The sequence below is a fragment of the Macaca mulatta genome, chromosome 1, assembly GCF_049350105.2.
Source record: "Macaca mulatta isolate MMU2019108-1 chromosome 1, T2T-MMU8v2.0, whole genome shotgun sequence".
In the NCBI taxonomy this organism is placed as follows: domain Eukaryota; kingdom Metazoa; phylum Chordata; class Mammalia; order Primates; family Cercopithecidae; genus Macaca; species Macaca mulatta.
Window position 1 is genome coordinate 30,693,591 of NC_133406.1, and position 12,112 is coordinate 30,705,702.

Below are 12,112 nucleotides of genomic sequence, written 5' to 3' on the forward strand. Positions count from 1 at the left end.
TCATAATGAAGTGTAAATAATAAACATGAGATTAAATGTAAGGACCCATCGTGCTGTCCCAGATCCTATAACAATATAAGAAATTACATTAGCTAATTAGAAATAAAAAATTTATAATTAACATCAAGTGAAGAATTTCAAATATCTGAGCAAACAAAAAATCTATATTCAGAGTAGACAGAAGCATGTTTCTTAAGCAAACAACTCAAATAAACCACCTATGTCTTGCTTCCGTCTCTGTGCCAGGACTATAGAAGCTAATTCTCCCCTAGAGATCACTCACCATGAGGTTTACTCTCCTAGAAACCAGCACCCTGCTTTTCTTCCCACAGCTTTCCTTCTGTCCCAGAGTTGCTGGATGGCTTGTTGGAAAGGACCCCCTCTTTTTCTCAACATCTCCTGGATATTGATAGTCCAAGGTGACCCCAACCACCAGCAAGCTGCACAACTGTGTTTCACCTTTTGCTCTCTCCTGCTCAGAGCCCTCGTGCAATCAGTTAGCCTTGAATGGAGACATGTGTCCTGTGTTTTATCATCCCATGGTGTAAGGAAATATGTAACACTGTGGTTATTAGAAAAAGCACTCTTAGGGCTCCCAGATTGGTGAATGCACTCAGCTGTTCTATATTTGGTTACTCTCTTTGTTTTCTTCTCAAAAGAGCCTAATTCCGGTCGATGTCTTGGGCATCCGGTCGATGTCTTGGGCATCCTGCCACGGACACCTTACTCTTCCCCCACACCCTCTCCCCGAATCGCCTACTTTAATTTCACCCAAAGAGTTCTGCGAGAAGACGTAACCGTGTGGTGTGATGAGAAGATGAGTGTGTTGTTGTGCTCACTGGTCTGCAGACCTGAGCGTGACACCAGCTACACTTCTGGAATTTGGAGACACAAGCACTGTCTGTGGTACAGTGATCATAACCACACACACTCTTACCAGCCTCCATGCACTGAAAACCCTATTTCCTGTAGGCAGAAACAAGCCCAGGCATTTGCCAAGACTGCTCATCTCATTCTGGTTTCATTGGAGGTGCTTAATCTCAGACAAGACAATCAGAAATCAAAGTTTGTATTACCTGACCTTTATCAGGGAGAAACATTTCTAAACCAAAGCAACCAGCTGGAAAACAAGATTATCAGACTAGCTCAACAAAGGAACACGAGGAGAATATAGATTTATTTTTCTCCAGTGGCATCTTCTGCAGTGAAGAACATCTTTAAATACCTAATAATGTTTTTATATCTGAACTAGTGAATAAGAAAAAATAATGCAAAAGACAGAAGTGCGGAACAAGAATAAAGTGAAGGAAAAATGGAAATATTTTAATTACATGGGGAAAAATACTAGAAAGATAATCTCCTCCTACATGATGTATTTAATAAGGTGAGAAAAAGATGAAATGATGTCTTTAAGTTATGACTGGAAGAGATAGATTGTGAGAAACAATATCTGATTAAATCATTGGGGTGAATGAGTGAGCACGTAGGCACACACACACGCACACACACATTGCTCCCCTATTAATACTGATACCTTCAGCATTCTTTAAAAAGAAAATCGCCTTGCAGGTCTATAGAGTTTATGAATATTATGGGAAAGTGGAACTGGTCTCTTTCTTATTTCCTTCTAATATTAATTGCCTGATCAAACACATTACTATCACAATGGGTAGACCAGGTATATCAGTGACTCAAAGCTTCAAAGTGAGAGCTTATAAAGGGATACCAGGATTCTTGCACTGCAAAGAAAAAGAAAAAGATCTAAAAGCGGTGCCTCTGCCCTACCTCCACTCTGCCCTACCACTGCCACTGCTGAAAAGAAGGAAGGAAAGGACAGACAGAAGGGCGTTTAACCACACTTTATGATTGCTGTGGGGAGGGGAAAAATAAACTCAACACTTTTGGCATAAGATTATTTCCAAGCGACTGTTTGCAGCTGTTGCAGCTGCCATCAGCATGAGCTGGTGGGAAAACAGCGCCCAGCGGTGCATCTTACCTGAAGAGCAGAGAAGTGCAGGCAGATGTAGGTGAAGCACAGGAGCAGCCCCAGTCCCTGAATTACAGAGGCCACCAGCAATAGCTTGTTCCTCTCGAATCTTGGCCTGGCTGCATTTCCCACATTCTCTTCCAGGGGTTGGACCCTTTCCATCTTCACAATCTGGGTAGAGGGAAAATGAAGATATGGAAAAGGGGAACCTGGGATAAAACTGATGTTTTCCCCACAAAGGAGGAGGTAAAGGCAAAACAAAGCCTATCAATCAGAAAATAGGCAAAGGTCCCAGGGCCAGAGATAAAAGGCGATTGAAAGAGCAAAGCGGACTCTCTCAGTTTTAACGCTGCAACTTTTGCAGGCAGGCGGGGGAACTTCTTTGTGACTAATCTGAATTTCCCCTTTACTTTCTTTCTTTTTTTTTTCCTCTGGGCTAACAGGGAGTTGTTTTTGTGACATTCCAGTTCTGATTTGAGTGACTGTGAAATGACAGTCATAAAAGTATGCTATTTTCTTAACTCATTGCACCAGTAACAAATTGTGGGTCACTTGGTAAAGATAAAAATCATCATCCGTTAATGTAGGAGCTCATATATACCTTCCCCAAGGTGTCTTAAATCATAGAATAGATTTAGGGGAAATGCTGGCCCAAGGTTCTTATCTGCACTTTACTATGTAACTAAACATTGAACCCCTCCTGCAGATTCAGAAAGAAAGCACACACAGATCATTCTTGAATGAAAAAGATAAAACAAGAAAATAGGACAGTGGGTCATGCAGAAGTAAAGGAGTGAGATCCTTGGTTGTAGTCTATTGCATAGAAATAAACAAACTACCTTTTTGAAGTATTTACTATGTGTCAGACACTGTGTTAGATGGCCTTGCAATCTTTTTCTCATTTAACCCTTTGAGGCAAATTCAATAAAAAATTATATGATTAATTTTCTGCATACCAGAAAAGAAGCAGAAGGGTATCATTTTCCTCTTTCCTTCCACTTTACATTTTTCCCATACAGAATTTTCCCATGAACGAACAAATGAATAGATGTAAATAAGCCTTGAAGATTATTTCCTTCTTTGAGGTCGTGACTGGCCTCAGAACTTGGAAAGTAAGAGTATTCTATCAATAGACACCAGATACCCTTTACCACTAAAATAAACAGTGAAACGAAATAAATGATAAAATTACTTATAATGTCAAGTTCAAATTGGCAAATATTTACTGAGTACATCATATGAGCCTGGCACTGTACTGGAAAGGGACGCTGGGGAAAAGCTGTTTAAGACAGAACTGTCTCTCTTTGTGGCCAAGTATGTCCCTCTGAGCTCCCCATAAGGCACCCAACAGATATGTAAAGAAAGGAGGGAGAAATATTTTGGATATTGACAGTATGAGCTGTTATATACCACTTCACAGAAAACATGGAAATGAGGCATATTTAAAAGAGAAAGTTTGTGGGAAATGTAAAGTACATTTATGACTACAGTATTAATAAATTAAAATATGAAATAATACCTTCCCTACAATAATTTAAACCTTGCATTTCGAGAACATATTGGTCTTCAGAAATTTAAGTTTTATCTGAAAGATGAGGTAACTAAGGCTCAATATCATAGACTCCAAGCCAAAACTATAAATCAAGTCGTATCTAAACATATTTGTCATAGTTATTCCTTTGAACAAAGCTTGTGTTACATACAGGGTGTGGAGAAAAAAGTTGAAGGAAAAATCAGTGCATAAAGCCCAATTTTTGTGTGATAGTTAATCATAAAAGAGTATTAAAATCACTATTTACTCATCAATTTTTAAAAAATGACTAAGAGTCAAAGCAAAAAAAAAAAAAAAGCCATAAATACTACTGGAAACAAGGAATAAACTGAAAAAGTAGTAAAAACTATGCCTGCTGAAAATCATAGATAACATTTTTAAATTACTGTCAAGAGAATGAAAAAAAATAAACATTTACCATGCACACACTTGTGCCTTAACAGCATTTCTTCTCACTGTTAATATCATGGCTCCGAGGAAGAAAAATCTTTGCACAGAGTCATCTCTACCCACATTTAGGCTAACACTCTGATGACACACCTCTCATTTTTATTGTCTTGTCATCCTACTACCATATTTTGCCTAGTTGTAATTTTTGTTGATGTTTAAGTGATATTTTACACTTAATTGTCTCTTTTTATTGAACACGTTTTCACAGTTCTTCACATTCTTTGTGGGAAGAGAGATACACACACACACACACACACACACACACAAATCAGGCTGGAAGTTTCAGGCACAACGTTTTGATAGACTATCTAGGCATTCCAAAGTTCATCATTGGGCTGGTCTAGCATTTTAACAAATGAAATCACTATTAGAGTTATCATTGCTGACCTTTCAGTCTCAGGCACATGGGCAGAGTCCTCCATCTTCAAAAAATTTTTCAAAAAACAAAGTTTAATTGTTTTTAAAGGGGCCGGAGACGTTACTAAATCTATGGGCAATTTTTTTTCATTTGTATTTATTTATTTATTTATTTTAGAGACAGGGTCTTGCTCTGTTGCCCAGGCAGGAGTACAGTAGCATAGTCACAGCTCACTGTAATCCAGAACTCCTGGGCTTGAGAGATCCTCCTGCCTCAGCCTCCCAAGTAGCTAGGACTATAGACAAGCAACACTAGGTCTGGCTAATTTTTTTTTTATTATTTCTCATAGAGACTCGCTATGTTTCCCAGGCTGGTTACAAACTCCTAGCCTCAAGCAATCCTCCTGCCTTGGCCTCCCAAAGCACTGGGTTTATAGGCATGAGCCACCAAGCCTGGCGGCAATTTTTCTTAAAGTATCTCACAAATATTAAATATATTAGCACACCAGAACAAATCAGCCTTAAAATAAAGCCACAGGATGCAAAATAAACCACAGTAATTATCTTCCCATAGATCATTAACCTCCTAAATGAATAGCCATTTCAAGACTACAGAAAATATGGAAAAGAAAAGGGCTTTGACCACTCGCAAGATACCTCATGTTCAGAAAGAAGCAAAAAACATTTGAATTTTTATTTATTTATTTATTTACTTTTGGTTTGAGGGTTTTATTGTTGTTTGGAATTTTTGGTGTCTGGGTTTTGGTTTTGGGGTTTTTTGGTGATAAAAAATATATATTTTTCATTTATCTCTAAGTCAGGTTTTCATTTGTCCATTCAACAAGACTGAGCCAAATACTAGAGGAAAAGACAGGAACAAAACACATTTTTAGTCCTCAGGGAGGTCACAGACAGGAAAGCAGAACGTCCACAGCCTGGAAAGTTCTGTGTCCTAGGTATCAGTGCAGAAGGGAAGGGTGCAGGGGGACAGGTGCTAATCTATACTGGAATTAGGACAGGAACAGCTTCCTGGAGATGAATCAAGTCAATGTGGGAGAAACGAGAAGCAGTCTGGCTGTCTGGGGCACTGGGGAGGGGCAGTGGCCGTTGGGCCAGCAGTGAGGGCAGTGGAGCCTGTTTGTGCAGTGTCAGTTCAGGGAACTACAGCTGAAGAGGAAGACGGTGAAGGAGAGTGGCTGCTGGAGAAGAGGCTCAGAAGAAGTTGTCGTAAATGGACTTTTGTTACAAGTTAAGAACTTTGGACTTCATACTGCAGGCACTGGAGAAACATGGAGAGGTTTGAAGCAGAATGTGATATGATTACATTTCAGAATTTTAAAAAAATCACTCTGACTGAGGGAAATAGAAATGGCAGGTACTTCAGGAAACAATTCTAGGGGGTAGAAAAGAGAGAGGGATGGCAAGGCAGAATCAAGTTGGCCAACTGGGAGACATTTCCAGGGTGCTCCGTGCCAGCTGAGGGAATGAATGAGATCTAAAATTCCACCTCTGCAGTCAGCTCTCTAAGCCCTCCATCCTGATACAAGGTTTCCTCCAGCAGGAAGGGAGACACTTATCCCACAAAGGTCAACTTTGCTTCCCAAGCCCTGAACAAAGGGCTGTACTCATTTAAATGAAGGCTCTTTTTCTAATTTATAAACCCATAGGGGGTGCCTCATTCTAAAACACATAAAGACAGTGGTATAAGCTAGGGACCTTGAGTTTGCAATGACTCAAGTGAGAAATAAGGTCCTAAACTAAAGCAGGGAGGATACCAGAGTAGAAGACACTTACACTGGCTCTTCATTCACCAGACATTGTGAGAGTGTACTCAGTGCCAATCTCTGAGCACACACGGAGTCATAGATAAGCTCTGCCCTGGGACGAGTGATAGAGTGATGTGGGAGGTGATGGAAACAAATGCATTTTCTAATGTCAAAATATGATTTGTAATCTGCCTTCTCAACCTACTCCTGATCCTAATGTCACTGTCCTGAGTAATGGTTTTTGTACTCCAGGACCTCAAAATCCAAAAATCGACTTTGAATCATCCTTGTTCCCAGTCACCAAGCTTTGTAGGCTAGCCCTGCAATGCAGCTTATTCTTTCCTCCTCTTTGTCATTCCCACTGCTTCTAATCCAAATTCTTATTACTCCTCACTTGAGCTCCTGCAGTCAGCTCTCCAAGTCCTTCCTCCTGGCACAGGTTTCCTCTTGCAGAAGCTCCAAGTTTTCCTTCCAAACTTATCTCCCTCTATTTTCTGATTATTTCTAATATTCACTCTGTCTCAAACAACCTTACCCTCCACCTCTGACTATCAAAACCCTACACATTACACACTTCCCCATGAAGGGCTGTCCTGTGACGTAGTGAGCTTACTGTGTTCTGTAAGTGCTAAACAAAAATCTTGAAGAAATTCTGTTCAGAGAATTCTAGCATTAAGTAGAGGGTTGATAGGATCAGTAGTTCCCAAAGCCTAGTTTATCATCTGAATCACTAGGAGAACTTTTTAATGATTCTGACTCCTAATTCCTTCACTCACGAAATTCTGGTTCCGGTCGGGCGCAGTGGCTCAAGCCTATAATCCCAGCACTTTGGGAGGCCGAGACGGGGGATCGCGAGGTCAGGAGATCGAGACCATCCTGGCTAACACGGTGAAACCCCGTCTCTACTAAAAAATACAAAAAACTAGCCGGGCGAGGTGGCGGGCGCCTGTAGTCCCAGCTACTCGGGAGGCTGAGGCAGGAGAATGGCGTGAACCCGGGAGGCGGAGCTTGCAGTGAGCCACGATCCGGCCACTGCACTGCAGCCTGGGCGACAGAGCAAGACTCCATCTCAAAAAAAAAAAAGAAAAAAAAAGAAATTCTGATTCCGTGGGTGTCTTAGTCTATTTTGTATTGCTATGAAGGAATACACAAGGCTGGGTAACTTATAAGGAAAAAGGGTTTATTTGGCTCACAATTCTGACAGCTGCAACATTCAAGGTTGAACATTTGCATCTCGTGAGGGCCTCATGGTGCTTCTACTCATAGCAGAAGGTAAAAGTGAGCTGGAGTGTGGAGATATCACCAAGAGAGAAAGCAAGATACAAGAGGGAGATGCCAGGCTCTCTTTAACAACCAGTTCTTGCAGGAACTAATACAGTGAGAACTCACTCACTCCAAAAGGAGGGCATTAATCTATTCATGAGAGACCTGCTTTCATGACCCAAACACTTTCCATTAGGACCCACTTCCAGTACTGGAGCTCAAATTTCAACATAAGGCTTGGAGGGGACAAACATCAAAACTATAGCACTAGGTTTGGAATGATGTCTTTTGAAGCCATATTTCTAAAACAGTCCATAAGAGTCAGACTTGTGAATCTCCCTAAATGACCACTTAAGGTCTCTTTCACCATTACTTTCTATGATAGGAAACCTCATCCTATTTCCCAGAAGAATGCAGCTGTTTTCACCTCTGTGTTGAGAGCATTTATTATGCTCTGTTTCGTCTTGTAATTATTTAAATCTATTTCACGGGGAGGAGGGAGGAGGTGGAAATGGTTAATGGATACAAAAAAAAAGAAAAAAGAAAGAATCAAAAGACCTACTATTTGGTAGCACAATAGGGTGACTATAGTCAATAATAAGTTAATTGTATATTTTTAAATAATTTAAAGAATGTAATTGGATTGTTTGTAGTTCAAAGGATAAATGCTTGAGGGGATGGATATCCCATTCTCTGTGATGAACTTATTACACATTGCATGCCTGTATCAAAATAGCTCACATACCCCATAAATACATATACCTACTATGTATCCACAATTTTTTAAATTAATTTAAAACTTTTAAAATAAAAAATAAAAATAAAATTTCAAAAATACACATAAATAAATAAATCTATTTTAGTCTCCCCCATGATGTTGCAAGTTCCTGAGGTTAGGAGTCCTATATTGCACTCTCACAGGGCCAAACTGAATTTGCTTGTAATAGAGCTGAAACACACTGTTCACAGGAGCAGAAATAATGAGAGTCTAAACAATACTGAAAACAGCACTATTAAATACAGAAGTCTCCTGGTAGCTGGACTTTGATCTTAGAGTTGAAAGATTAGCAAACCTGAAATGTGTACTTTTCATTGAAACCGGATGCACACCATTAGTTGAAATACAAATGTGAACTCGTGTGATGATATTCCATCTGGGTTTCAGACTCATTAGTCTCTCACTTGTCAACCCCTTTTCTTCTGGTGCCAATTTTCCCTTTCATTCTTCATGTTGCTTAGTATTTTTTTTAAATCTTGACCACTGGCAGTTATTTTGGGGCATGATGACATATTCTAAAACTTAGCAGCACAAAACAGCTACCGAAATTTTTCTCTGTATGGAACTATACCCACGATGTACCACACCATTATTGAAAGCAAATATCTAGACAGACTTTTGACACACAAAAAAATTACATTTTAAATCGTGTATTTAAAATGTGTGCAACGCCAAGAACATGTAAAAATCTATAAGTACATTTTTCAACTCACAATAGGATATCAGCATTTTTCTTTTTCAAAAAATCAACTTTATTAAAATATAATTTCAGACAATAAATATCATTATTTAAAGTGTACAATTAGATGAGCTTTCGCAATTGTAGACACTCATGAAACTAACACCATCAAGATAAAGAAACTTAATTCATCTTCAAAAGATAATTTTCTTTAAATGGAAATCATTCCAAAACCAAATCTATACTGAATACATGAGACACTAATCTCCTCTTCTTTTCAAAATAAATTCAATTGAGTATAAATTGGAATAAGCATAAACCTATGTTTCTCAACTGAGGGTAGATTTGCAATCTACCTAGGGGTCATTTGAAAATATTTAGAGATGTTTTTGTTTATCTGGATTGGGGGTAGGGTGCTACTAGTATCTAGTGGATAGAGGCTGGAGATGTTAATAAATATTCCACTCAGAATACCTCACCACCATCAACAACAAAAGACCATCTGCCCCAAATGTCAAGAGTTCTGAGGTTGAGAAACCCTGATTTGGATACATCCATGCCCATAACTGATTAGGAATGAGGCAATACAATATTCATTCTCTGAGTTTTTGCATATGCTTATTGTGCTGTCTGAAACACCTCTCCACTCCTCAGCAACCATCCTATGAGGAGGGTACTATTTTTCTCCCCATTTTACAGTTGAGATGAACTGAGGCTTAGAGAGATGAACTATCTTGGCCAAGGTCACACACTTAGCACATGCCAGGGCTGGTATCCAAATCCAGCTTTGTTTACTCTAGAGCCTGTTCTTAAACTGTGTGCAATACTATTGATCTTTTTACATGAAATACAAGTTCTGTGTGTGGCCTAGATGCCCAGTAACAATTTATCTAAGCAGATCTTAATATGCCAAATGCACACAGCTACTAGTCCAGTAAGAAAAAAATAACTTCTTCCTGTCAATTCGATCAAGGATGTTCAATCTTTTGGCTTCTCTGGGCAACATTGGAAAAAGAAGAATTGTCTTGGGCTACACATAAAATACAATAACACTAGTGATAGCTAATGAGCTAAAAAAAAAAATCTCATAATGTTTTAAGAAAATTTACAAATTTGTGTTGGGCTGCATCGAAAGCCATCCTGGGCCACATGTGGACCACAGGCCGCGGGTTGAACAAACTTAAATTAGATCTTTTCTTTTCAGATTATTGATGAATGGGAGTAGATCTTCCATTTATTGTGTGCTTTCTCTGTGTCAAGCACAAAAGCTTTCTTTCTTTCAATCCTCCTGGGAACACTCTGCCTGATTACTAACCACATCTTTAACACAAGGAACCAGAATATCAGGGTAACCTAACCACAACAGCTTTGGGAGTTAAACCAAGATCATCTGGGTTTGTCTGCTTGTTTAACGGTACCAAACCACTCACTTGGTGTGATGGCCTGAATGTTTATGTTCCTGCAAACCCCCACCCCAAATTCATGTGTTGAAGCCCTACTTCCAATGTGATTGTATTTGGAGATGGGGCTTTTGGAAAGTAATTGAGTCATGAGGGCAGGGCCCTGGTCTGATGGAATTTAGAGCCTTTATAAGAAAAGACACCAGAGAACTTGAGCCATCTCTCTCTCCACCACGTGAGGACACAGCAAGAAGGTGGCCATCTGGAAGCCAAGAAAAGAACCCTCACCAGAACCCAACCATGTTGGTAACCTGACCCAGAGTTGCAGCCTCCAGAACTGTGAGAAAATAAATTGTTGTTTAAGCACCCATACTATGGTTGTCTTATGGCAGCCCAAGCAGACTAAGATAGACAGAAATTATAAAATGGTACCAAAAGAGCATTGCTTCTTGAAGTTTCTCTACCTTTCTCTAAATTCTTCTGTGCTAACATGAATTTTATCCTCTGTGGTAACAAAAGTTTTACCTATCATTCTCTATGATAACACGAATTTTATTCTGTTATCTTCAATGTCCTTATAAGAATCTCTATTCCTAAATGTCTTTCCTATTTTGGAACTAGAATAAAATAGTCTATGTAATACACCAAGCAGCATGTCTAGACAAAGTAGGCCTAAGTAAATATTATGGTGTTGCAAAACAAAACAAAACAAACAAACAAACAAAAAAAAACCGGTAAGCCTTTTTAGCGTTTTTTCTTTCACTCACATATGTTGCATTAAACACCTCTTAAAGCTTTCTTCAGGTGCAATCAGCAATCATCAATATCCTTATCCCAATCATAGCATGAGAAACTGAACCCCAGTGAGCTCGTTTTAAAATTGCCCCAAATCCTCAATGGGATTTACCTCTTGGGGTTGCTCTAGGGTTTGTATGGGACAATGTTTACACCATTAGCACTGTCTTACAAATAGAAAGTGCACAATAATTACGGTAAGTGTGGTCTGTGGTCTGTGTCCACAAATGGCTGCATCCGCGTCACTCAGGAGCTTGTTAGAAGAGCAGAATCCCAGGCCCCACCCCAGACCTATGAAATCAAAATCCCTGTTTTAAAAAGATTTGCATCCACATGAAATTTGAAAAGCACTTAGTTAAATCATTAACAGAAAGAGTGAGCGGATAAAGACTCAGAAGACTAAGGGCAGATCCCTGACAAGACACTAGAAACTTTCTTCCATAACAACATCTTACATCTTAAAACGTATGTGAGCTTTGGCTAAGCCCCATCCTCATCCTAGGCATCAGCAGGGTAGGAGTCCCCTTACATGGGCATCTACCCTCATCTATGCACCCAATTCATCCCCTTAATTCCCTTCTTTCTCCAGCCCAGGGGATCTTTACATCATCAGGGGACCAGAAAGCTTTCCGCTTACTCATCAAACATTTTCTGCTCCCCTTTAGGACTGAGCTTTTGAAACTCTAAAGTCAAGAGAATCTTTTTTTCTGCCTTGCGCCACCACATTCCTTCCCCCAAAGGTAATGAACATAGGCAAGTTAACTAAATGGGGCCAGGAAATAAAAGGAAATAGCTAGGGAAAAAAATAAGTTATTAATTTCAAAATAGTGCCCTGCCACATAAAGAACCACATAAAATGGTTCCTTATGATCACAGACTGAGGGCAGATGGAGAGACATATAGCAATGAGCCGTGATTTTCTCTCTTTCTCTTTTTGAAGGTAGTATTCCCTATCTCCACACTCATTACCACTGTATACAGTGTGTTCACCCCTTTCTGCCCCCTTAAGCTGTGGTCAGAAGTCTTTGGGGTGTGTCCTTTCTGCAAATATCACACATACACAAACACACACACGAAAAAAGAGA

General features: G+C 39.5%; 1 protein-coding gene across 16 annotated transcripts in view; it reads right to left on the minus strand.

The window, feature by feature from the left end:
- Window positions 1-12,112, minus strand: part of TNFSF4 (TNF superfamily member 4) — a 289,735-nt gene that overhangs the window by 20,523 nt on the left and 257,100 nt on the right. For 13 of the 16 annotated variants that reach the window (XM_015123982.3, XM_078000094.1, XM_078000056.1 and 10 more), the window contains one exon: window positions 1,997-2,158. The exons of 2 other annotated variants lie outside the window; for them this stretch is intronic. In XM_015123982.3, the coding sequence (XP_014979468.1) occupies window positions 1,997-2,149 (153 nt within the window). In that variant the 5' untranslated portion in view covers window positions 2,150-2,158. Of the gene's footprint in view, window positions 1-283; window positions 741-1,996; window positions 2,159-12,112 lie in introns of those variants that run through there. One more of the 16 variants, XM_078000148.1, reaches the window with a different exon arrangement.